Source organism: Lagenorhynchus albirostris, chromosome 6, assembly GCF_949774975.1.
Source record: "Lagenorhynchus albirostris chromosome 6, mLagAlb1.1, whole genome shotgun sequence".
NCBI classification, from domain to species: Eukaryota; Metazoa; Chordata; class Mammalia; order Artiodactyla; family Delphinidae; genus Lagenorhynchus; species Lagenorhynchus albirostris.
In genome coordinates, this window is record NC_083100.1 from 9,121,191 (window position 1) to 9,148,410 (window position 27,220).

At 40.3% G+C, this 27,220-nt stretch overlaps 2 protein-coding genes across 13 annotated transcripts in view; one reads left to right on the forward strand and one right to left on the reverse strand.

Moving 5' to 3' along the window:
• Nucleotides 1-23,262, reverse strand: part of LOC132522025 (nuclear body protein SP140-like) — a 75,831-nt gene extending 52,569 nt beyond the window's left edge. For both annotated transcript variants that reach the window (XR_009541024.1, XM_060151890.1), the window contains exons 1-5: nt 23,193-23,262; nt 19,384-19,536; nt 8,016-8,193; nt 6,942-7,110; nt 2,209-2,289 (exon numbers count right to left, since the gene is read on the reverse strand). Coding sequence is in view for 1 of the 2 variants with exons in the window: in XM_060151890.1 (XP_060007873.1) it covers nt 2,209-2,289; nt 6,942-7,110; nt 8,016-8,193; nt 19,384-19,415 (460 nt within the window). In the remaining variant the exon portion in view is untranslated. The remainder of the gene's footprint in view (nt 1-2,208; nt 2,290-6,941; nt 7,111-8,015; nt 8,194-19,383; nt 19,537-23,192) is intronic.
• A 48-nt stretch (nt 23,263-23,310) lies between these two features.
• SP110 (SP110 nuclear body protein) overlaps nt 23,311-27,220 on the forward strand; it is a 44,818-nt gene continuing 40,908 nt past the window's right edge. For all 11 annotated transcript variants that reach the window (XM_060151891.1, XM_060151892.1, XM_060151895.1 and 8 more), the window contains exons 1-2: nt 23,311-23,439; nt 25,737-25,884. In XM_060151891.1, the coding sequence (XP_060007874.1) occupies nt 25,747-25,884 (138 nt within the window). In that variant the 5' untranslated portion in view covers nt 23,311-23,439; nt 25,737-25,746. The remainder of the gene's footprint in view (nt 23,440-25,736; nt 25,885-27,220) is intronic.

Consider the following 27,220-nt stretch of genomic DNA (forward strand, 5'->3'; position numbering starts at 1 on the left):
TTTGTCAACCCTAAATTTGCAAGGATACGCTCCTGTGTTTTCTTTTAGAAGCTTTATCATTTTAGCCTTAACTTTTAGATTTGTGATCCAACTTGAATTATATTTTGTGGATAGTGTGAAGCAGGAGGGGAGGTTAATTTTTTCTATGTTTGCTCTGCCTTATTTTCCATCTTTTTACAATCCATTCTACTTCTCTTCATTTCTCACATTTGTACTTACAGTCCTCTTCCCAACGCTGTGTATCCCCGATGAAGGATTGTGCATTCTTGTTTCTGATGGCATCTCTCTCCTTGGCCGCTCCTGTCACCTTGTATTTCTGCCTCTCTCTTCCCCAGTGAGGCTTCTGGCTCTTCCCCCTTTGTCTCTCTAGTTTTTCTCTTCCAACTCTTTATACCCTTTATACCTATGCTATTCCAGTGTCCTACCCTCTCTGTCTCTTTGTGGTTTTTTTACCTCTCCCATTTACCACAAAAACCAGATATGCTTTCTTGGTAAGTAAATGACTCCTCACCCTAAACTCTGATCTACTCCTCTGCCCCTTGGGGAGAGGAGCAGGGTTCCTTGGAGCTCCCTGGGGCCTCCTTTCTGAATTATGAACACATCACATCCCCCTTCCTCCTTCCCTGTATGTGCTACCATACTCAGAGTCAGTCATCCAGGCAAATATTGGACTGTCAGTCAACCTTACTGCTTGTTCAGATTCTCGGGCACATTCATTCATCATTTCCTGGATTTTTATTGTACCATTTGGGTCACGAGATAAATCTTCTTCCCTTATACTCATCTGCATCCATCACTGATATGCTCTAGGTAGGGTGTCACCTAGATCACATTAGGAATGTTGAAGGATTTGTTTCCCCTTCCTTTCATAATGAACCTCTATTCTTTACAAATAACTATTACGAATCCTTCCACCACCTCATTCTCATTCCCACTATTCTCAGTGGTAGATGAATCTCTAAATATATTTTTGATACACTTTGTACTTTCTAATATACATTTTATACTTTTAGCTATTTGTCTTTATTAAAAAGAATAAGTATTATTATTAAAATACATCTGAATGTTACATAAATGTATTAATACATCTCTAAAATATATAATATCTGACGTATAAATCCAAATTAAGGATACATATTAATGACATTCTGCAAGGCCATTCTTATGGCTTTTTCTTACATTTGTCATTTCCAAGAAAAAAAATCAACAGTTAACAAATAACTAAATTTATTGTAGACCATTTGGCTTAAGGATGGAGACATTTTCTTGGGCTTGAAGGCTGTTTCACTCACTGAATCACTAACTATCTTCACACCTCAGTTTTTTCTCCTGAAAAATGGGAATAACAAAACCCTTATGACAGGATTGTTATGAGAATTAAATGAGATGCTACTGGTAAAGTGATACCTGGGTACAGTAACTTAGCAAGAAATCATAATTTTCAATTAATGTCTTATGTGTTAGAATTTAATGATTAATTATTAGTAATAATATGAATGAAAAGATGATTAAAAGCTAGAAACAGTGCATCCTGGTTACAAAAGTAAATGAGGCATATGTGAGCATTAAACATGTTGATGCACTGGAAGCACTGACCTTACGCCTAGTGGTCTGTGAATGTTATGCATTGTGACTATTGTCATAGTCAGAGTTATTACTGCCCTTTGTTCTCTTCACCCCTTTTTACTCCTTCGCTTCTCCTTTCTTTCTTTTACTCCTTCCCTTCTCCTTTCCTTCTTTTCTACAGAACACCATCTCTTCCACACCCTCCACACAATTACTGCTTACTCTCTTCCTCTCTTTTATTATGAGTACTGTTTACAACTGTTCCTCCCTTTGACACATCAAAGGCTTCCTCTTTGGACTTGTCACAAACCCTTACTCCTTCCCAGATCTACTGAATTCCTGGCTCACAATTACTGCTGTGAGTCCTCCCCCTTAATTCTGCCTCATGGTTGCAGTGAGATCTTCTCTCTTGGGTTCATGTTCCATCTTATTAGTTATCACATCTGCCTAGCAATATTCTTGAATTCCAGATCTGGCTGGTTAATTGGGAGCCCAAACAACACACCACTGCTCTGGCTTCCCCATCTCCTGCTGCATTCCTTCTCCAGGGTGCACTCTCCACCCAGGAGCTCAGTCCTCTGATCCATGATCTCCTTTCCTCTTAGTAGATGAGACAGCAAGCTTCTATCAAGTCAGAATTACCTTGTTCATGGTTTAATTGTAAGTTGAGTGTCTCTGTCTCTCCTTCACCAACAGTTTGGTAATGGAAGTTTTCACGAATCACTGAGAAGAGAAAGGAAAGGCAATTAGAGATCCCAGACAGTGACCAAGAGTTGCATCTCATAGTTACACATCCAGGAAGGCTGGAACCATCCAGCCCTCAGGGAACCCTGGACTTCAGTGGGTCTCATGTGACCTGTGGCTTGACATTGCTCCTGGAATCTAACAGCTGTTCCACATTGAATATACTTCTCAAGTTTTAAAAAAGAATGGACATATGAAGGAGGAAAACCATATGATCATCGCAATAGTAGAGAAAGCATTCGACAAAATTCAACACCCATTTAGGATAAAAACCCTCCAGAAAGTAGGCATAGAGGGAACTTACCTCAACATAATAAAGGCCATATATGACAAACCCACAGCCAACATTGTCCTCAATGGTGAAAAACTGAAACCATTTCCACTAAGATCAGGAACAAGACAAGACTGCCCACTCTCACCACTATTATTCATCATAGTTTTGGAAGTTTTAGCCACAGTAATCAGAGAAGAAAAAGAAATAAAGGAATCCAAATTGGAAAAGAAGAAGTAAAGCTGTCACTGTTTGCAGATGACATGATACTATACATAGAGAATCCTGAAGATGCTATCAGAAAATTGCTAGAGCTAATCAATGAATTTGGTAAAATAGCAGGATACAAAACTGATGCACAGAAATCTCTTGCATTCCTATACACTAATGATGAAAAATCTGAAAGTGAAATTAAGAAAACACTCCCATTTACCACTGCAACAAAAAGAATAAAATATCTAGGAATAAACCTACCTAAGGAGACAAAAGACCCATATGCAGAAATTTATAAGACACTGATGAAAGAAATTAAAGATGATACAAATAGATGGAGAGATATACCATGTCCTTGGATTGGAAGAATCAACATTGTGAAAATGACTCTACTACCCAAAGCAATCTACAGATTCAATGCAATCCCTATCAAACTACCACTGGCATTTTACACAGAACTAGAACAGAAAATCTCACAATTTGTATGGAAACACAAAAGACCCCGAATAGCCAAAGCAATCTTGAGAAAGGAAAACGGAGCTGGAAGAATCAGGCTCCCTGACTTCAGACTATACTACAAAGCTACAGTAATCAAGACAGTATGGTACTGGCACAAAAACAGAAAGATAGATCAATGGAACAGGATAGAAAGCCCAGAGAAAAACCCACGCACATATGGTCACCTTATCTTTGATAAAGGAGGCAAGAATATATAATGGAGAAAAGACAGTCTCTTCAGTAAGTGGTGCTGGGAAAACTGGACAGCTACCTGTAAAAGAATGAAATTAGAACACTCCCTAACACCATACACAAAAATAAACTCAAAATGGATTAAAGACCTAAATGTAAGGCCAGACACCATCAAACTCTTAGAGGAAAACATAGGCAGAACACTCTATGACATAAATCACAGCACGATTCTTTTTGACTCACCTCCTAGAGAAATGGAAATAAAAACAAAAATAAACAAATGGGACCTAATGAAACTTAAAAGCTTTTGCCCAGCAAAGGAAACCATAAACAGGATGAAAAGACAACCCTCAGAATGGGAGAAAATATTTGCAAATGAAGCAACTGACAAAGGATTAATCTCCAAAACATACAAGCAATTCATGCAGCTCAATATTAAAAAAACAAACAACTCAATCCAAAAATGGGCAGAAGACCTAAATAGACATTGCTTCAAAGAAGATATACAGATTGCCAACAAACACATGAAAGGATGGTCAACATCATTAATCATTAGAGAAATGCAAATCAAAACTACAATGAGATATAATCTCACACCAGTCAGAATGGCCATCATCAAAAAATCTACAAAGAATAAATGCTGGAGAGGGTGCGGAGAAAAGGGAACCCTCTTGCACTGTTGGTGGAAATGTAAATTGATACAGCCACTATGGAGGTTCCTTAAAAAACTAACAATAGAACTACTATATGACCCAGCAATCCCACTACTGGGCATATAACCTGAGAAAACCATCATTCAAAAAGAGTCATGTACCAAAATGTTCATTGCAGCTCTATTTACAATAGCCAGGACATGTAAGCAACCTAAGTGTCCATCAACAGATGAATGGATAAAGAAGATGTGGCACATATATACAATGGAATATTACTCAGCCATAAAAAGGAACGAAACTGAGTTATTTGCAGTGAGGTGGATGGACCTAGAGACTGTCATAGAGTGAAGTAAGTCAGAAAGAGAAAAACAAATACCGTATGCTAACACATATATATGGAATCTAAAAAAAGAAAAAAAAATGGTCAGAAGAACCCAGGGGCAAGATGGGAGTAAAGATGCAGACCTACTAAAGAATGGACTTGCGGATATGGGGAGGGGGAAGGGTAAGCTGTGACAAAGTGAGAGAGTGGCATGGACATATATACACTACCAAACGTAAGGTAGATAGCTAGTGGGAAGCAGCCACATAGCACATGGAGATCAGCTTGGTGCTTTGTGACCACCTAGAGGGGTGGGATAGGGAGGGTGTGAGGGAGGGAGATGCAAGAGGGAAGAGATATGGGGACATCTGTATATGCATAACTGATTCACTTTGTTATAAAGCAGAAACTAACACACCATTGTAAAGCAATTATACTCTAACAATGATGTTAAAAAACAAACAAAAAAGAATGGACAGTGGAAAAGTTGTAAGTAGTGGTCAACCCCCTTCAAAATGATCAGAAAACAGTGAAAGCCAATTTAAAATAAATAATACACGTGGAATGTGTTTTGTAAATTCTATGTGCAACTAAGACCAGGGAAGAAGCAGAGGGATTTCTTCAGGAGAAAGCTAATATTTCTAGAGAAATACACCTACATTATAGAAGAAAAGCCCTAACATCTTTCGAAGATGGAGATTTAGAAGGAAGGAAGGAAAGGAGAGAGAGAAGAAGGAAGGAAGGAAGGAAGGAAGGAAGGAAGGAAGGAAGGAAGGAAGGAAGGAAGGAAGGAAGGAAGAAAGGAAGGAAGGAAGGAAGGAAGGGAGGAAAGAAGGAAGGAGAAAAGACCTTGGGTCAGGGAAGAAGACCTGTTATAAAGAGACATACAGTGAAGAGGAACTAGTACTTCCCTGGGGTAGGATGGGTGGGGAGAAATCCAGAAAACAAGGAAAGACACGTTGTGAAAGACACAGACAGGAAATGAAAATTTTCTGAAAGGCACAGATGGGAAGTGAATACTAACACAACTGTACCTCCTGGGGGCAATACTCACTGAGGGGTCAGGGCAGTAGGGAGATGCTTTTTCTGTCCCCAAGACATGTTGACTTCATGCCCAGGCCAACTTTGGAAGAGGACATGGGGGTAAATGTTATGTGGGTGAGAGGTTTAGAGAACATAAGGAGGCCTAGGCATGAAGTCAACATGTCCTGGGGATGGAAAAAGCATCTCCCTACTGCCCTGACCCCTCAGTGGGTATTGCCTCCAGGAGGTACATTTGCGTTACAGTTGCAGGCATTTCAATGATGGGGGACAGGAGGCTTCTCTGACCCCTCTTACCAGCATCTTGGCTCTGGGCCACTGACAAAAGGGTCTGGGAGGCACCAGCGGCAGCCTCCCCTGGGGGCAGGTGGGCAGCTGTGCTGAGCCAGGCAGTGGGCAGTGCAGCTTGAGGGCAGCAGCAAGCCTCACGTGTAGGAGATCTCAGCACAGGAAGCCCCGGAAACTAACACATGTGATGTGGGTCCTGGGGTCCAGGGAGGGGGATCCCTACAGTACAGGGAGAGGATCAGAGCCCCTGAGATGTGGGCAGTAAAGGTAACTGCCATTCCCTTCCTACCCATGGCCTGGGGATGTTCTGGCTACAAATATAATATTGACTCGAAATTTGTGGCTAGGTATTTCATTTCCTTTATTCCTTTTTCTGACTTAGATATCACACTGGAGAAATGAGATAGCTCTTATTTTACAAGATATAATTTTCACAAATAAACACATCTCATTCTTTATACTGACTTCTTTTACTTTTTCTCTGTTTAAAAATCCTTTATTACATCTTTATTTCCCAAATAATAAACTTCAAATTCCTTGGCATAGGGTGTTAGACCCTCGAAAATCACCTCCAACTCCCCTTTCCAGAACGAGCTTCCAAGCCCTCCCACCCATGCTCCGTTTTTCAACCACATGGTTCTGCAGGTCCACTGTTCCTTTCCTACTTTGTAGCGTTCACATTCTGCCCCCTCCCCAATGCATGGGTATGTGCTGGCCTTCCCTTGTGAATTCTCCATTCTTTGTTCGGGCACAGGACTGCATTGAATGACAAATCTTTTCATACAAAGAAAATCTTTCCATCTTTGAACATATCTGCAAGTATCAGATAGGGCTACCTCCTTTCCTACAAAAGGCATAATTCATGCCTTCCTCCAGAAAAGTAGAGACTCAAATCCTATGTTTCTCAGCACCAAATTCAGGTTCTGGCTGAGCAATCATTTGTGGGATTACTTGGCTAAGGTGTCACCCCCACTATGCGTAAGCTCCATGAGGACACAAGTCATGTGTGTTTTCTTCTCTATTGTATTCTCTCTCTGCCTGTCATGTAGTAGTCACTCAATATAATAACTGTCAAATATAATGAAGAGTGAATGAATGAATCAGTGAATGAAGTGGACTTGAACCCCCAAAAGTTGTTGAAAGTTGTAATTACCATTTTGGAAGTTTCTGCAAACATGAAGTAAATCAGGATAGGCCTTCAGGTTAACTCTGCTGAACAGGGCATCCAGAATTGTCTTGTCAAATTTCTTCTCCAGTTCACTGAGAGCATCATACACCACTCTATCCACTGGGACCAGATTTGCACAAGCTTCTTGAAAATGCTTAAAAATATTGAATGGTGAATTATGTAGCTTTGAGTGTATGGGTTATAGGAGACTCGGATTATAAATAGACTAATTGTTCTCTGGTGAAATATTAGAATGTTACACATATTTGGATGACTTCTAAAATATTCTCCATCATAAAAATAGACTCTTATTTTGTTAACCTGCCTCTCTGACATTGATGGTCACTTAAGAGAGCAATTTTGAAGAATAAAAGTCGGTTCAAAGTAGAATGTTGTGTGAGGGCTTTAAGAGCCTGGACAGGATGCTTCAGGAGTGGCCCTTACTGGTACTGAGAGGCCATTTAGTTGACCAGACAATAACCACTGCCCTTCCCTCCAGGAAACCATGTAACCACTCTCCCCTTCTGTGAACGTTGCCAAAGGGCAAATAAAATTCACAAAGACAAAAAGAAGACTTGTCCTCAGTATCCCCAGGAAGGTCCATTGTTAACCTTTACCTGTATTCTGTATCTGGAAATGTCTAAAGTGCAAGAAACGATTTGGAGAGTGAGCAGCAAGCATCTGCTTCCAAATTTATCCTACTGTGACACGACTTCCCTATGAGTTCAATCACTTCAGGTTCGAGTGCGTAAAATAAGAGGGCTTTGTAATGAAATGTTGCCCAACTCACTTATTTGCTTTAATTTTGTTATTGTTATCATATTGTATCAAAATATCTAAGATGCTCCCTACCTACTCGCCATTCCAATGTTGCCACATCTCCATCGCCATGCGCCTCCCCTGTTTACTACAGAAGAAGGGATGTTGTCTGTGATGCTGCTTCTCCTCTCACCTCCTAACTTATAGGATGGCGAACGTCCCTGTTCATAGGAGGATCTTTAGCCTGCTCATTGCATCCTAAATTTGGCAGGTTATCATGAGGGAATTCTCCTCACTTACCTCATACATCTGCTCAGGGATGAAGCCCCGATCTCGGAGGCCCATGAAGAAAGGAAACGGCTTTGTTATTGCACTTGCAATCTCCACCTTATTTTCTTTGAAAAGCCTGAATATGAACTCATAGAAAAACTGCTCCTCTGGGTTCTGCTCCTCTGGGTTCTGGTCCCCTGTGATCATTCTGAGAAACAAAGACACAATATGAAAGTAGACGTTGAGTTTCTGAGAGGCCCATGGAGGTCAAAAGATTTTATTTTATTTATTTATTTTTTACAGCTTCTGAATGTTTTTATATACAAAATTATATATTATAATGACTATTCTTTTTTCTACATGAATATTTACTACATATATTTTTATACAATTTTTAAAGGTTATACTCCATTTACAGTTATGACAAAATATTGTCTATAATTCCCCGTGTTATACAATATATCCCTGTAGCCTATGTTACACCCAATAGTTTATATCTCCCAGTCGGTCACCCCTAAATTCCCCCTTCCCCCTCTCTCCCCACTGGTAACCACTAGTTTGTTCTCTATATCTGTGAGTCTGCCTCTTTTTTGTTACATTCATTGGCTGGTTGTATTTTTTTACATTCCACATATAAGTGATATCATCCAGTGTTTGTCTTTCTCTATCTGACTTATTTCACTTCATATAGTGCCCTCCAAGTCCATCCGTGTTGTGGCAACTGGCAAAATTTCATTCATTTTTTATGGCTGAGTAGTATTCCATTGTATACATATACACTATATCTTCTTTATCTGTTCATCTGTTGATGGACACTTAGGTTGCTTCCTTGTATTGGCAATTGTAAATAATACTTCTAGGAACATTGGGGTGCATGTATCTTTTTGAATTGGTGTTTTTGTTTTTTTCAGATATATACCCAAGAGTAGAATTGCAAGGTCATATGGTAGTTCTATTTTTAGTTTCTTGAGAAACCTCCATGCTGTTTTCCACTGTGGTTGCACCAATTTACATTCCCATCAACTGTGCAGGAGGGTTCCCGTTTCTCCACATCCTAGCCAACATTTGTTATTTGCATTCTTTTCGATGATAGGCACTCAATGGAGGGCCAACATGTGTAAAATGATGTTCTTGTGCAAGGACCAGAATAGATGGAATTTATTTACTTAGAGAATAATCAAGGGTGCAATAGAAGAATACGCTGGGCTTAAGGAAGGTTTGTACATAGAAGTGAAAGAGTTTACCCTGTGCTAATCAAAACTACTGTAAAAAGACTTTCACCCAAACTCTCTTTGGAAAACATTGAATTTTAAAATTGTAAAAGCTTTACAGGAATTTATATGATACTCAGATGGTTAATTTTATGTCTCAACATGGAGGGTTTGGGGGTTAAGACTAACATTTTATTTTAAATTGGTGAACTTTGAGTAAGCAGTTTGCCTTCCATAATGTAGGTGGGTCTCATCCAATCAGCTGAAGGCCTGAATAAAACAAAAAGACCAGCCTCCCTGAGTAAAAAGGAATTCTACAGCTGAGTGCTTTCAGAGACTCTGCTGGGTCTCTAGCCTGCTGGTGCATAGCAGACTTTGGACCTGCTGGCCTCCCTTAATGTGTGAGCCAATTCCTTACAATAAATATCTCTTTCTCTCTCTATATATGCACACACACACACACACACACACACAGCCTATTGGTTCTGTTTCTCTGAAGAACCCTGATGAATACATATTACAAAAAAATAAGTTACAGACAAAGAAATAAAAAAACAAACTGAGACAATACTACAGAACCTACCACTGAACTGCAAGTCTTCTTAGTTAATAACAAGTAGAATAAATCTCAGGAAGGTGTAAAGGAGCTAGACCTCTCCCATCTGTAACTGCAGGGGCAAGAATGGCATTCCACATCATAAAATTAGGTCAAAGACACTCCTCTGATAAAGTTTCAATTAATATTGAGAATATGTCTTTTTCTTTGGTCTAATATAGAGACTTGTGTGAATATTCAAAACTAGGACAGGTTGCTCTATATCTAAACCTGCCTGTGGAAGTGTTATATACATGAAGAAATAGAAGACCTCTGGATTTCAAACATAACCACACCTGTGAGAAGTAATTTAGAGACTCAAAAAGCTTTATAATTCTGATTCTTACTTGATAAATTGTTCCCCCTTCTGATAATGTCTTAATAAACTTCTCTGTATTTCTAAAAGTTGTAAAGACTCAGGATTTTTTTATCCCACCATAAAAGGGTCATTGGAACTTCCCATTCTCCAAATATGCATCAGGATAGAATAAAATCCATTCCTTCACTGAATTCCTTAAAAAAATGTTTTTGCCCACTACTGGGCATGTGCCCTGGGAAGGCCATAGTTCGGAAAAAGTCATGTACCAAAATGTTCATTGCAGCTCTATTTACAGTGGCCAGGAGATGGGGCAACCCGGGTGTCCATCGTCGGATGAATGGGTGGGGAAGATGTGGTGAATGTATACGGTGGAATATTACTCAGCCATAAAAAGAAGCGAAGTTGGGTTATTTGTAGTGAGGTGGATGGACCTAGAGTCTGTCGTGCAGAGTGAAGTGGGTCAGAAAGAGAAAGACAAATACTGTATGCTAACACATATATGTGGAATCTAAGAAAAAAAAATGTCATGAAGAACCTAGGGGTAAGACAGGAATAAAGACACAGACCTACTAGAGAATGGACTTGAGGATGTGGTGAGGGGGAAGTGTAATGTGTGAAAAAAAAAAAAAGAAAAAAAATGTTTTTGCTTAAAGATAGCTGATTGAAAACAAGTGCTTTCCCCCTCTCTCATTGGAGAGTGCTCTAAAATGATAGTAAAGAAATTAGAGTCACAATGACAAAGACAAGGGGATTGGATGAAAAACTTAAACCAAAGTCTGAAAAAGAATAAGTGGTCAGAGCATTCATCATTACTGCTGGTGGAGGATGCTCCTAGAGGTCACAGAGGGGCCCAGTGTGTCTTACAGGCCCCTGGGGAGGTAGTGGAGGTGGGGAAGAAGATGCAAGAATGAAAAGAGAGGGATTGTTTGAAAGGAGAAAATACAAAACAGTGTGCTCCCCAACTCTTTCCTGACCCCACCATACAGAACTCCTGCATCCAGGCAAGAAACTAGAGGTTTCCTCTTAAGAAAAATGTAAACGACACAGAAGAAAGGTCTTCACCTTTGGGCATTTGGGATTTACCCAGCAAAGCCACAGGTTTTCAAGCCCATCTCATTAAATGCAGTTCCAAGCTAGCTTATCAGTGCCTCACCCTTAAGAATGAACAAACAATAACAGGCCACAGATATCTGTGGAAACTAACAGCACAAAGGGGCAGAACCAAGATGAGCAGAGAGCAAAAATGACTCCAGAACAAATAGAAATACTACAGGGAACAGAAGAGAGTTTCTAAAAAACAATTTTCATACACAGTGGAGAAGATATTATGTCCAGGATGCCATGAAGAAAAAACAGGAAAATAAGATAATGGGCCTGGAAATTTAAAGTGATTGCTGAAAAATTTTTTTTTTAAGTTTAACTAGGGCTCCCCTGGTGGTGCAGTGGTTGAGAGTCCGCCTGCCGATGCAGGGGACACGGGTTCGTGCCCTGGTCCGGGAGGATCCCACATGCCGCGGAGCGGCTGGGTCCGTAAGCCATGGCCGCTGAGCCCGCGCGTCCGGAGCCTGTGCTCCGCAACGGGAGAGGCCACAACAGTGAGAGGCCTGCGTACCACAAAAAACAAAACAAAACAAACAAACAAACAAAAGTTTAACTAAAATGGTCATAAGATAAAGACAAGGGAATTTCCCCGGCACATAGCTGGAAAAAAAGAAAAAATCCAAAGGAAAAATGAAAAGTAAATTTGAAACATCTAAATGTCTAAAGCAGTCATTCAAGTGTGTATGTAGATTCAGAAGTAAAAGGAAATGCCTAACAAATACACCCCCTGTTCAATCATTCATGTGTGAAGGCAAAATAGCTGTGCAGAGGCTCAGAAAACATTTTACTCATGCACCCTCTGTGTTGGTCACACGGTTTTCAATGCTCTATTTTCTTTACTTCTGGACAAAGGTAGGGTTGCACCTTCCTGCCTCCTTGGGCTGATGGGTGTAGCTTTGGCAGAAGAATTTGGAGCCAGCACCTGTGAGCCATGCCCACTGTTTCTCTGCTACAGTGGTTGTCATTTCAGATGGCGGCTGTTCATCAGCTAGAGACAGTCCAAGATGAGGGTTCCCTTAAGCAGCCGGTGACCCACTGAGATTTTAGAAATGTTTGTTCCAATAGAATAATCTACCCCATTCTTACTGACACACTGTCTGGAACAAATTATTTGCTGATACCCTATAATAAGAGAATCAGGAAATCAATACGAGCAAAGTTCTGTTATATCAATGAAAGAAGAGGAAGGCACCACTAAAACCAGTTAACATACTGACGTCTTAGACATAGAGAATGGACTTGAGGACACGGGGGATGGGGGCGGAGGGGGAAGCTGGGGGGAAGTGAGAGTAGCATCGACATATATACACTACCGAATGTAAAATAGATAGCTAGTAGGAAGCAGCAGCATAGCAGGGAGATCAGCTCGGTGCTTTGCGATGACCTAGAGGGGTGGGATAGGGAGGGTGGAAGGGAGGCTCAAGAGGGAGGGGATATGGGGATATGTGTATGCATATGGCTGATTCACTTTGTTGTACAACAGAAGCTAACACAGTATTGTAAAGCAATTACACTCCAATAAAGGTCTATTAAAAAAATATTGACATCTAAAAATTGTAAATTTCATTTGAGAAAAAAAGTACATCTCAAAAATTATTTTAGAACAGTGATTCTCAAAGTAGGGTCTGGGGACCCTGGGATTTTGTGCAAGACCCTTTCAGGTGTCCTCAAAGTCAAAACTGTTTTCATATAATACTAAGATGTTATTTACCCTTTTTCTCTCTCATACTCTCACAAATGTATAGTGGATTTTTCCAGAGAATACACGGCCTGTGGTATCACAGTAGATTGAATGCAGAAGCAGATAGGAGAAACCAGCTGTCTTCTACAGAACTAGCTATTAAAGAGATTTGCAAAAATATGAAGGGTGGCTAATCTCACTAATTTAGTTTATTTTAGAAGACAATTATTTTTCATAAAATAGGTCATTTATGTTAGCAGGTAGTGAGTTCATTATTAGTATTATTTTAAAATGATTAAATAAATATATTTAAGTGTTCAAAGGTCAACTTTCTAATATGGTGGATAGTAATAGGTATAACCTACATTAACAAAAACTAGCTCTTTGGATTCTCAATAATATTCAAAAATGTAGAGGGGTCCTATAATCAAAAATTTGAGAAGCCTTGTTCTAGAAAGAGGATATATACTGTATGCAGTAGTAAAAGTATAGTAATCTTAATCTAAAACTTCAGAGTATATTAAAAATCTTAACAATCTGGGCAAGTTGAAAAATTGAGTTAAATGATTTATTTCAAAGATGCTAAACTCAAATGGCATGGTTTCACATTTGATGCTATCAATCAGAGAAATATTGGGTTGGCCAAAAAGTTCATTTGGGTTTTTCTATAACATCTCATGGAAAAACCCGAATGAAATTTTTGGCCAACCCAATATATATTTGAGAATTAATTAGAAATCATAAGGGTAACAGAGTCAAAATGAGACTATAAATCTTACAAAAGAATAAAAGTAAAGAAAACATACTGTTTTTCTTAAACAGAGAAAACAAAGAGACATTAGATATTAAAAGTGCCCCCAAAATTTATAAGCAAAAGATATATGTCATTTAAAACAGATTAACGCTTCCCTGGTGGCGCAGTGGTTGGGTGTCCGCCTGCCGATGCAGGGGGCACGGGTTCGTGCCCCGGTCCGGGAGGATCCCACGTGCTGCAGAGCGGCTGGGCCCATGAGCCACGGCCGCTGAGCCTGCACGTCCGGAGCCTGTGCTCCGCAACGGGAGAGGCCACAACAGTGGGAGGCCCGCGTACCGCAAAAAAAAAAAAAAAAAAAAACAGATTAAATTACTATCTTAGAGTATGAATGAAATAAAGTACAAATAGAGTCTAACTACCAAAGACACACAAAAAACAAAGTGACATTAAAAATGTTAAAAGTCAAAAAATGGGCAAGTGACGTTAGACAAAGGCAAACAAGATAGAAAGCAAAATTCACAATATATGTATTTTAATAACAACATTTAAGACTGCTAATAGACAAATCTTTCATGGTCGTTACAAAATTTCACTTTCAATTTTTAACTCCTCAAGTATATTTAAAAAGATATATGGGATATAAGTTTTAAAAATTGCAAAAATATGTATTAATAACTCGGTCTTAAACACAAGAACATACCCTGAATTGATCTAAATAATAAAGAAAAATTGAATAGGTACATGTTCTAGCTATAAGATGATATTACTATAAATCAAAATTTTAAAACAAAAATTTTGTTTTAAGAAACAAATCTAACTTGCAGTGGTTTAAAAAGTTCATTTTTGGCTTCAGCTCTAACATTGCAAAGACCTTGGAAGTCATCACTTCTATCCTTACAAAAATAAAAAAGCTGAAAAAACTGAAAATCAATGAATTTCAGGCATGTACAGGAAAATTGAGGCCATAAGTCAAACTGTCACCCTAAAAACTGGATTGATAGACAAGTCCAGAGAATCACAGATGAGATCAGCTACCTGGAATGGAAGCCACTAGAGCCATAGACCATAGGAACCCTTAAATGGTAAGTTTGATGACTTGCTGGAGGCTGAGTGTGGACTTACATGAGAATGAGAAACTCCTAGGGACCACTGGCTTAGGAAAGCCCCCAATCTTTTGTGGGTTTTACTTCCAGGAACCCCACCAGGTACTCATGGTGAAGAGCCAAGAAAAATCCTCTGCTCTGGCAGAGGGAGAGGGGAAAACTTTTTTAAACAGTCCAGAGCATTCTCCATAACAACGGTCTACTCTCTAGAGGAAAGCACTTTGCCCAAGCCTTATCTGACCTAGGGGAAGGTCAGTTACCAAAATCCAGCTCCTTCTAGGCTCTGTCTCATTTAATGGGGTGAGGGAAGGGGAAATAGCTAAGAAATCATTCTAAAATTTACAGTCCAGGAACACAGTTCCACTACAAGATTGAGATTTAATCATAAGATTAAAGCATGCTTTCTCTCCCCAGTACCCTACCACTACATCAATAGGGCTCCACTATAATAATTGAGGATTACAGCTGAAAGAGCTGCAAGGCTCTATTTAATGAGCTCTTAGGGAAATCCAAAGAAAATAGGGGACACAAAATGAGAACACTAGAGGAATTTGAAGCCTCTGTCACCTAAAGCCAGAAAAAGCATTAAACATGGCCCATCTCCTAGCCAGGTTAACATAAAACTTCACAGTAAACATTCATTTGCCTCAGTTTCTATTATCTGATACATCACATCTGGCTTTCAAAAAAATTACAAGGCATACCAAAAGACAAAACACAGTCTGAGAGACAAAGCAGTCATCAAAACCAGACTCAGATATGACAGGTTTTCAAATTATCAGACAGGAATTTAGAATAACTATGATTAATTAATATGTTAAGGGCTCTAATGGCAAAAGCAGAACATGCAAGAACATATGGCTAAGTAAGGAAAAAGATGGAAGCTCAAAGAAATAATGAAAAGGGAAATGCTAGAAATCAAAAACACTACAACAGAAATGGAGAATGCCTTTGATGGGCTTATCAGTAGATTAGACATGGCTGAAGGAAGAATCAATGAGTTGAAGATATGTCAACAGAAATTACTTAAAATACAAAGAGAAAAAGTATAAGGAGAAAAAAACACAACAGAACACAATATCCAAGAATACCAAAAAGAACAGATATACATAAGTGGAATACCAGAAGGAGAAGAAAGAGAAAAGAGAACAGAGGAAATATTGGAAGTAGTAATGGCCAAAAATTTTCCAAAATTAATAACAGACAACAAACCACAGATTGAAAAACCTCAGCAAACACCAAACTAGATAAATACCAAGTATCTATGAGTCATTTCCTATTCAAACTGAAGAAAACCAAAGTCAAAGAGGAAATGTCTCCCCCAAGGAAGAGAGGGGGAGAGGGGTCAGGGAGCCTTACCCTTGGAGAAACAAGGATAACAATTACATCAGATTTCTCATCAGAAACCATGCAAGAGAAAATGTAGATAAAAATTTGAAGTGATAAAATAAAAAAAACCCTCCAACCTGGACTCTTATATCCTTTGAAATTAAGAATTCAGAGCCAGCACCTGGTTAACCATGTTCACTGTTTTCTCAAACAAACAAAAACTGAGGTAATTTATTGCCAGAAGATTTACCACGAAAGAAATGTTAAAAGAAGTTCTTCAGGCAGAAGAAAAATGATATGGGTCAGAAACTCATATCTACATGAAGAAAGGAAGAGCATCTGAGAAGGAATAAATGGAATAAAGGAATAGGAATAAATAATTAAAAAAATTTTTTCCTATTCTAAGTTGATCTAAGAAATAGCTGTTTGTTCAAAGTGATAAGAACAACTATGTGATTGATAGTAAATGGATAAGTGAAATGATAGACAGCAGTGTTAAAAAGGACAGGAGGAAGGAACTGGTGACATTTTGTTGTAAGATGCATGCACTGACCATGAAGCAGTATATTGTAATTTAGAGTGGACACGGCTAGTTGTAAATATATATTGCCAGCTCTGGGGAAACCAATAAAATGCTTTAAAAGAAGTATAATCAATATACTAAGAGAGATGAGAAAATGGAGTCACAAAATGCTCAATTAAAACCAAAAGGCAGGAAAAGAAAGGAAGAAAAAATAGAAGCAAATACAAGTACAATGAATAAAAAAGTTACAAATAAAAAAACAGTTACAAACAGTTATAAAATACAAAAAACAGTTACAAATATGGTAGATTTTAATTCACCATATGAATAATCACTTTAAATGTGAATGGTCTAAATACACCAATTAAAAGACAGAAATTGACAGAGTGAAAAAAAATAACACCCAACTATATGTTGTCTTTAAGAAAGCCACTGTAAATATAAAACACAGATAGGTTAAAAGTGAAGGGCTGAAGATATGCCATGACAACGTTAATCAAAAGGAAGTTGTGGTAGCTATATTAATTTCAGAGAAAGACTTCAGAGCAAGGAAAATTGTCAGAGACAAAGAGGGGCATTGTATAAAAATAAAGGGTCAATTTCTCCAAGAAGATTCAGCAATCCTCAAAGTGTAGGCAACTAACGAAATAGCATCAAAGTACATGAGATAAGAATTGATAGAACTACAAGACGAAACAGACAAATCCATTCTTGTTGTTGGAGAATTCAATACGCCTTTTTTAGTAATTGGTAGAACAAGCAGGCAGAAAGTCAGTAAGAACACAGTGATCTGAACAGCACCATCAATTAATCTGATTTAACTGACACTTATAGATTATTCTATTCAACAATGACAAAATATACACACCACTCAAGTTCATGTGGAATATTTACCAAAATACACCACATTCTCAGCTGTAAAACTCATCTTAACAAATTAAAAAGAAAAGAAATCAGAAAAACTATGTTCTCAGACCACAATGGAATTAAAGTAGAAATAACAAATAGAGTTGGAAAATTCCAAAATACTTAGAGACTAAACAGCATACTTCTTCTCAAGCATACTTGAGAAGAAGTCTCAAGAGAAATCTAAAAATAACTTGGACTAAATTAAAATGAAAATACAGCTTAACAAAATTTATGGAATGCAGCACAAAAGTGCTTAGAGAGAAATGTGTAGCATTCAAATGTATGTACCAGAAGAAAGATCTAAATCAATAATTTAAGCTTCCCTCTGAAGAAACTAGAGAAGAAGGAGAAGTTTAAGCCTAATTCAAGCAGAAGAAAGGAAATAATAAAAATTAGAGTAATAATCAATAAAATTGAAAACAGGAAAACATTAGGAAAAAAATTAATGAAACCCAAAGCTGATTTTTTTTAATCAATAAAATTGATAAACTTCTAGCCAGGCTAACAAAGAAACAAAGAGAAGACAGAAATCGCCAATTTAGTCCCTATTGGTCCCACGAATATTCAATCACTATTAGTCCCACGAACATTAAAAAATAATAAAGAAATAATACTATGGACTACTCTATCCCTACAAATTTGATAAAAGATAAAATTTGATAAAATTCCTTAAAAGAAACAAACTGCCGAAACTCACACAGAGAGATAGATCAGAGAGATAGATGATCTGAATAGGCCTATATCTATTAAAGGAATTGAATCAAAACTTAACAGCTCTCCAAAAATGAAAGTACCAGGCCCAGATGGTATCACAAGTGAATTCTACCAAACCATTTCAACTATAATCTCTTCCAGAAAATATAAGCAGAAGTAACACCTCCTAAGTCATTCTATGAGGTCAGCATCACCCCACCCTCACCTCTCAGTGCCTTTCTTTTCCTGCCTGGAGGCCAAAGGTTGGCTGGACTTTGAGCTCCACTGGCTCATCTTCCCATCTCTCAGGTACAGGTGGGTAGCAGAGGCGGGATGCACTGTCAGCCTCCAACAGAAAGGGTGCTGGGCGCTAAGGACCTGCAAGGCTGCACCGCTGCCAGTAGCAATGCCACTGCCTTCTTGGGGCCCAGCCAGCACCAGAAATAGCCCCAGCTTAGAGGAATTTTCACACATTTTAATATTGTTTTAATTGTTACCAACAGTAATGATTGATGATTGACAATAACATCTTCTCTTTTTAAAAGTCAAATTTCCCTCCTTCTCTAACCAGATGTGTAATACATCCCAGAATAGAAAAAAGCACCTTCTCCCTCCCTGCCTGTTTGCATTCATGCATGTTGAGCCCCATCTACTTTCAGTTCCTCCTATTGGGTGTTCAGAGGTCCTGAGTTGACTCTCAGACTCAGGGCCACACAGATGGGCTCTGACAAAACTGGTCCCCCCACTACCCAGAAACTAGAAAAAGGTTTTACAACAGTTGGGAGTTCGATTTGGATGTAAATTTTTCTGAAAAGACTCTTACCTACAGACCTGTCTTTGGAGGTAGGGATCAAGGAGGTTATGGGGGAAATGAGAGGGCTCAGAGGCCACAAGGAATCATCCAGCCTTGTAGCAAGCCCCAGAGGGACCAGGGAATTCCAGCAGTGCCCACCCAGCTGCATGGCAGTTACAAGAAAAGGTGATGTGAGTCAGGGTGTCCTTAAGTTTCCACTGCAACGGCTGGCTAATCCACTGCAATTTTTGAAATCTTACTTCCTCACTGTTTATTGATTTGTCATCCATTCTGTTTATATCTATAGAATGAGGCTGGGAAGACAGAAATAATGAGTGTAGATGCCAGCCTTAGGAGAGATGCTGGACACAGGAGGCCAGGACTAACCTGCCGCTGATGGGGGTACCTGTACTTGCCATCTTCTCCTTAGGCCACAGAGCTGGCCTAAGATCACTCTTGATTAGATTTTCACTGCCTCTGTCCTTTCCAGGAGCTCTGACAAGAAAGTTTGCCCATTGATGGATCCTTCGGGTGCGGCTCCTAAAGGGTAAAAGGAAAGTGAAATAGCTGAACTGTGTGATATGCCTGCATCAACACGCTGGTCTTCTCTCCGCCCACTCTCAGCCCCGGGGGGTGGGGTGGGGGGAGGAGCAGGGCCATTTCCTGGCATCCACGGAAGAGAGGGGACCACTTGTTCCCGCAAAGGAAAGGGGGCAGGAAAGTCTCTTGAACTCAAACAGATCAAATTTGCTTTGAGGTGACATGGCATAGTGGCGACGGGGAGGAAGAAAATGCCACGTTTGCTCCTGCGTCTTGCCAAGGTGACTGTGAGACGAAAAATGAAAAAGGCAGACATTTCAGATCTTCTCTTAGGCCCACGGGCTGGCCAAGCACAGTAGTGAGCCTGGACTGGACGAGTTAGACCCAGTGTTCAGACACAGGACTGGAGAGAGCCGAAATGCTGGGGAAAATATTCTTCAAATTTCTGGAAAGCAACCAGAGGCCAGAAAGAACCCTCCCAATTCCTACAACCAGAAGGAAGTGCTAAGTTTGGGCAGAGAAGCCTGATGTGCAAGTCTAAGTTTTCTTGAATATGTGGGCATTTTACAAATGTAGCCAGGAGTGCTTGGGAAAAAAACTGAGCTCCAAATAGTCACAGAAATCTCAAAGAAAGTGACGGGCTTCTCATTAGAGGGGGAAAAGTTTGTAACTGAGACTACCTACACCTTAAAGAACCATGTGATGATGCTAGCTAACAAGTGTGTTACATTTATGTTTGTACATAATTTTTTCCCTTACACCCAACCCTCATTTTGTAAAGGATTTGAAGCAACTGAGAAAAACACACTATATCAGCATCAAGTTGAAAGATAAAGAAATAGGAGCAAAGCACAAATAAAATAAATAAACAAAACCAGAAGACTAGAAATCCAGGCAGGACAATGGGTCAAATCAGAGATGAACGGGAGTCAAGGTATCTGTAGAATCCAAGGTCTTGGTCAGGGCCGTGGGCCAAAGTAGGTGAGAGCTGGGAAGCCTCAAAGTAGTATGTTTCGAAAGTATGTTCCACTGAATCTGTCTTCTTCTGGCTCATCATAGATGCGCTAGAAAATTTGCATAAATATGTTTGCCAAGTGGAGGGGACAAAAGGTTTCTACCCTTCTGCCCTTGTCTGTTCTCTTTCCCCCAAAAAAATGAACACACATCTGGCTGGGACAGATTCCAAATTCCAGCACATGATGAGGCCAGTGGGCAGCGTTCGTGTGCCTACCAGCTGCTACACACACGTGGGACTGCCTGCCTCTCTCTCTCCCTCACTTTGGTGGGCAAAGAGGCTAGTAAGCTATGTCTCCGTTGGACACCACTGTTGCCAGCTTTGGGCCTCCGTTGGGCACAATGTCCCCGACAAGGCCTGACACAGACTAGACCAGCTGACATAAATATGCCAGCTTCTTTGCTTATGAGCACAAGGCCTTTGGTGTTCCTCAGCTGATGGTGGTAAGACTAGGACTTACAGGGTATTCCTGTCAAATTTACAAGAAAATCTTACTTGGCAATATCCTGCATTAGCCCAGATAACGATAGGAACTGTAGCTTCTGTTTTCCACTGTCTTTTTTTCTCTGTGTTCACTAGAGAATCATTCTCTCTGGGATAAGATCAGGGATGCCTGGACCAAGCCCACTGATGAACCATCAGTTGATCCCTGCCTCCTAATGGAGGGGGGGAGTTGTCTCCTTTTTGTTCCGGAAGACCTGAGGGATGAGAAGATTCTGACCTGCCTCCTTGCTCTGTTCTCCCACCCAGATTTAGGTCAAGTAGGTGATAATCTCTGAAGGCGAGTCAGTGCTTTCTTTCCACCTGAAAAATTTCTTTCCACTTCGTTAAGTGTGCTGAGATCTGACACTTGGAATATAGGTGTGAATTGCAGAGTCCTGATCACAGTCCAGTGCTATGAGTTAATTTGCTATTAACTCGCCATAGTCGACCAAACTCCCATCTTTGAGCGCTAGTGGGATGCTCACTACCAGGTCACATAACCCATCCCAGATGGATCACATTTCTGTGAAGATCTGTTGCCCACAATTCACTCTCTGCTATCAACTTTTTAATCAGTTGGGATTTGGAGGTACAAGTAACCAAAACTGACTCAGACTAACTCAGACAGAAAATCAATTTCTTAGAAGTATATTGGGTAGCTCAAAGAATTTATAAGAAGGCTGGAGGACTGAGATCAGAAAATAGGCAGTCCAGGCAGAAAGGTCCTCAGCCCAGGTCATGGTATGTGGCCATCGATTTGACAAATGTGTTCTTTTCCATTCTGATTAAAAAAGAGGATCAGAAACCATTTTCCTTCTCACTTGACAGATAAGATTATTCATTTACAGTTTTGTCTTGCGGTTATATGAACTCACCCACCCTTTGTGGTACCCTAGTCCCAAGAGAGCTGTATCACCTGGACCTCTCAAAGAACATCACATGGATCAGTTATGTTGGTGACATCCTGGTGATCAGACATTATGATGAGCAAAAGAAGCCATACATCAGAAAGTGCATGCCGTGTGTTTTCATTTATGTAAAACTTGAATACAGGCAAAACAAATCTGTAGTCATAGAAGAGTGATAATCATAGATATCATAGACATCATAGATCAGTGAGTGCCTGACGCTGGCTTAGGGAGGAAGCTATCTGCAAAGGGCACAAGGGAACTTTCTGGGGTGATGGAAATGGTCTATATCTTAATTGTGGTTGTAATTATCAGGTTAGCCGAAAACTTCGTTTGGCTTTTTCCTTAAGATTTTATGAAAAAACCTGAATGAACACTTTGGACAACCCAATACATTTGTTAAAATTCATCAACATGCACACTTAAGTTGAATGCATGTTATACTTCAATAAAATTGAGCTCTTGCCCAATGTAGGTTAGCCTTAGTTTCAAGGATTCTTGGACCCTAGAACTGTTGTTTCCCATCTTTTTTCTGAGGGATAGGATACCTTATAGGTGTCCTGGAGGGGGAACCCATGGATCGAATACATTTGAGAGTCATTGATTTAAATAAAGTTAAACAGATTTCTACATTAAAGGGTTTCTCACAGACCCTACATGCCAACACACATTAGAAATCTTCAATCGGATGTATAGAGGGGGCATGCCCTGCTTCCCTGGAGTGGCTGCCCTAGGGTCTTCTCCTGGCCCTGGTTCTGCCCTAGATCCAGTTTCCACACACTTCCAGCTCCCAACTGCCAGCCTGGCTCCGACACACCTTCCTGCCTGGAGTTCTGCTGCCTACCACTGCATGATATCAGTTTATATTCAGGTTTCCTTTGATTTCAATTTTCTTTGGTAATCATTTTATCCTGACAAAGTACAGGCATTTCTGAGTCACCAAACCTCCCCTTTGTCTTTTTGTTTGTTTTTTTAAGTTTGATGATTTCTAGTAAATTTATTCAGTTGTGTAACAATCACCATCACCACAATTCAGTTTAGGTTCATTTTCATCACCCCAAAAAGTATAGAAGGAGGACGGGTCCTGGGGAAATAAAAGTGGGTAAGGAGGCCAAGAGATGGTGGATTCCCAGTTCCCGGGGACGCTGGGGCTGGACCCTATGCCTCCTCCCCTTTGTACCCACCTCCCCAGGATGGGCCCGATAGGCAGCAACCCCGCCCCCGACCCCCAAATGCCCTGGGAATCTCACGAGTTTCCGGAGGTGGAGGGAGGCTGCAGGCACTGCGGGCGGCTTTGTCTTTAGCTCTGCTCGCTCTGCCCAATTACTTTCACTTTCCTTTCCTCAGAAGCCCGGCCCTCACCGTGTGTGGAAAAGCACAGACTTCCTGTTTCGTCCACTGGTATCTCCCTGCCCTTCTCTCAGTCTCCCAGGAGCCATCCCCGGCCAGCCCCTGGACCCAGCAGGGACAGGAACAGGTAGCAATCTCAGCGTCCAGGTGGGTTTTCGTCTCGGCTGCTTTATTCACTTTTGGTGACTGGCTTTTACAGTTAAGACCCTGGCAGCAGCTGCAGGGTGAAACTCAACAGTTTAAACTGTGAGGCTCTTTCTTTGTAAAATAATGTTTTCCAAAGAGGTAGAGAGGGGATATGGGATTTAATAGGAGACTTAAAAAGAAGACGGATGAAGAGGGGGAGCAAACACACAGTTCAGTTCTTTTTTCCCTAAACTCTAGCCTGTTATTGTGGATGGAACTTGAGATTTGCTCTGTACCTTCCTTGTCCATGCAGAGTGATCCTGCACTCTGCCCCCAAAGGGCAACTCATCCATTATTCATTGTACAAGTGACTAGAGGTAGTTGGGAAGCTAGTGGAACAGAGAAAATAAGGAGAGTACATTTAATTTCCTCTAGAGTGTATTAACTTTTTAATATCTTTTCTTTAAGCACATTCATGATAATTTTCTTGAAATAAATTCCCAGAAGTGGAATTTAGAACTCAAGGGAATACATATTTTAGGGTATTTGGTACCGATTACTAAGTTAACCTCCAGAAAGTTTGGACCTATTTACATCTTCACCAGGACTGTCTATGATTATTGCTATTATTTTTATCCTGACTAATTTGATAGGCAAACGTTATTAAATTATTTTTGTTTGCACTGTTCCGACTACTAGTGAGTTACCATGTTTTTTACATATTAATTGTGCATTTGACTCAGTTGCCTGTTTATGTCTTTTGCACTGAATGTTTGTCTTTGCCTATTCATTTTTCAGACCCTTTTACGTAATACAAATCTGAATGCTCATATATGAGACATGGTAAAATGCACTAGTGAGAAATGGGACTTTGGTCAGATGAGCTCTGCCTTGCCACCAAATACCTTGGGCTAGTTGCCTAACCTCTCTGTGCTTCATGTTCACCCTTGGCAATCATAACAGATGAAGAATGAGGGTTATGGAGGATGTTCTATTCTGAATGCTGTAGTATAGTCATCCAGGGCCCCTTCCTCTTCTTAGCATGTGATCATTCTGGTGTTTTCTGGCTCTGTGCTGATCTTTGCAATATCCTTCCCCTATGCAGATGGTGAACGGTAGATTTCTTTCCCATCTGTTCTCTATCTTCTAGGATTTCATCACAATTCTAGATCCCCTGTGGCATCGTCTCTTGTTTTCTAGTACTGTTGTGGATGATTGTTTCATACAATGTATATTTTTTCCTGTTAACCTTAACTATTTGGGAATGAGGAGAAAGAGACAGGGTCGCTCAATCTGCCACTGGGATTAAATCCCTAGAAATAGTCATTAATTAACAGTTCAACTTTTTCTTCGACACAAGGTGAAGTTGGAAAAATGGAATCCATGTTTGTTTTGTTTTTAAAGAAATCTCTAGGTGATCGAAGTTTTTGTCAGTGACTCCCTTTTCTTGACAATTTGTCAAGAATATCATAGGTACATTTTCTCCCTATTATAACTTATCAATATTTTCTCATGGCCTACCAATGGTCAAATATTGTAATGTCACATGGGCACGGGAAAAGACATGTCTGTTCTGAGATGTGAAATTGACACATAAAATAAATCAGTCAAGTCACCTTTGCTAATCATGCCTTTCACATCCTTCGTGTTCTTATTTACGTCAGGCCTGTTTGCATGTCAGAGATTGTAGGCGGTTTAATAACGTTTCTAAATATTATCAGGTTTCCATCTTCCTACTCGTCTTTGAGCGTTCCCTTTTGTGTGAGCATTGCTAGTGTATACTTAAACTGAGTCCCGGCAATCTTGGTTAACTCAGCTCAATGTAGCCACAGACCATAGTATTTAAGACTACACACTTGGAGCCAGAAAATTGGAATTCGTCCCTCTCTACCACTTCCAAGTTTTGCAACTTAGGGCGAGTTATTAAACCTCTCTATGTCTCAACGTCCTTGACAATATAAATAGGTGCAATCCAGACTGAAAGGGTTTTGTGAAGATCAAATAAGTTACTGCATGTGAAACCCTTAGTACACAGTCTGGCATGCAGGAAGCTCACGGTAAATAGTAGCTCTATTTAGTACCTGCAGCCCCTTTGGGATTTCAATGTCACATTGTGGGTCACTTTCAGCTTCTGTTGTTGCTGGGCATTGTCACTGCTTCCTATACCCATGAGTCTTTTTGGCAGATGTGGCTTTTCAGACGGCTAAGGGATGCCGTTGGGACCAGGATGCCTGTCTCGAGATGCTGTACAACACGGAGAGCAGCTCCCCTAACTCCTCAGTCTTTGCTTCTCTTTTCTTCTTGTGCCTCTTCCGTAGGAGATTCACCATGACCAGGACCTTGAAAGAGGTTCTTCTACAGCACTTTATACTTCAGAAGCTGGAGATTGCTTATGCCATAAACAAGCCATTTCCCTTCTTCGAAGGTCTCCGAGACAACCTCTTCATCACCGAGAGACTGTACCAGGTAAGTCACATTGACCGCTTTGCCATGGCAACCCAGCCCCCACCAAGAAGGCCAGATCATTGAAGTCTCAAACCACAAGACCCCGGGGCTTTTAGAATTTGGAAGTTCCAGACAAAAATGGTCATTACCAGGGAAAGAAGGTGTCCAGGGTAGGTGACCTCACACCAGATGGCTTAAAACAAGGAAATGTGTTCTCTCACAGTTCTGGAGGCTAGAAGTCCAAACCCAAGGTGTTGACTGGGTTGATTCCTTCTCGAGACTTTCTCCTGTCTTCTGGTGGTACCAGCAATCCGTGGTAAACCTGGCTCACAGAAACGTCACTTAACTCGCTGTTTCCATCTCTACACTGCCTTCTCCTCTCTGTGTCTTCTCCCTTTCTCTTCCCTTACAAGGACACTCGTCACTGTGATTTAGGGCCCACCGTAATCCAGGATGGTCTCATCTCAAGATCCTTAATTACATCTGCAAAGAACCTTTTTCCGAATAAGGTCACTTTCACAGGTTTCAAGCGGACATATCTTTGGATATGAGGAGGCACCATTCAACCCACTAAGGGTACCATCTCAACGCTTAAGAGCTTGTGACCCACAGTCCATTCTGATGTGAAGCAAGACAGGCAGTAGGAGATATGGCTATGTGGACAAAAATGGCACTCTTTTCATATAATTCTGGTTGTTTAAAGCGTTTCCTGAGCCCCAAGCCCAGAAAAGTGCTAGCACTGGTAGAACAATCTTCCCCCAGTCTTGGCCTGTTTGGATCCAACCCTTTTTCATATCATAACTCAGATGTCACTCCTCAGAGAGGGTCCTTGGCCCACTCATCTAATTAAGACCCCCTCATTATTCTTCCCCATAGCAATCCATGCTTTCCCTTCATAACACTGCTATCAATAGGAATTGAGTATTTTTTAAATTTGTGTTTATTATTTAATGCCCATCTTCTCCACCTGACAGTGCCTCTCCCCCAACACGGGTAGCACCATGCTGGTCTTATCTGTTGCTAGGTACCCTAGGATGAGCTCACTGAGCCTAGTCATTTCTCAATAAGTATTTTGTAGTTGATTCTCTCCTGCCATGTTTCTCCTTTTGGCCAACCTCTCATCAGGAGGACTTCTCTGATTTCCCATTTAGGCCATTTCAAGTCCAAGACAGAAGGAAAGAGAGAGCAGAGGCTAACAAGCAATCCACAGAATTGCCACCTGTGACCAACTCTTAGGTCCATTGCTGAAGAGTCCTGCCCAAAGCCTTGGAGAATTACACAGTAGCAGCCTTTGACTCCACTTTCCTTCCTTAACATTTCTCTCTTCCCTCAAATATACCTAAAATAAGGTTCACAA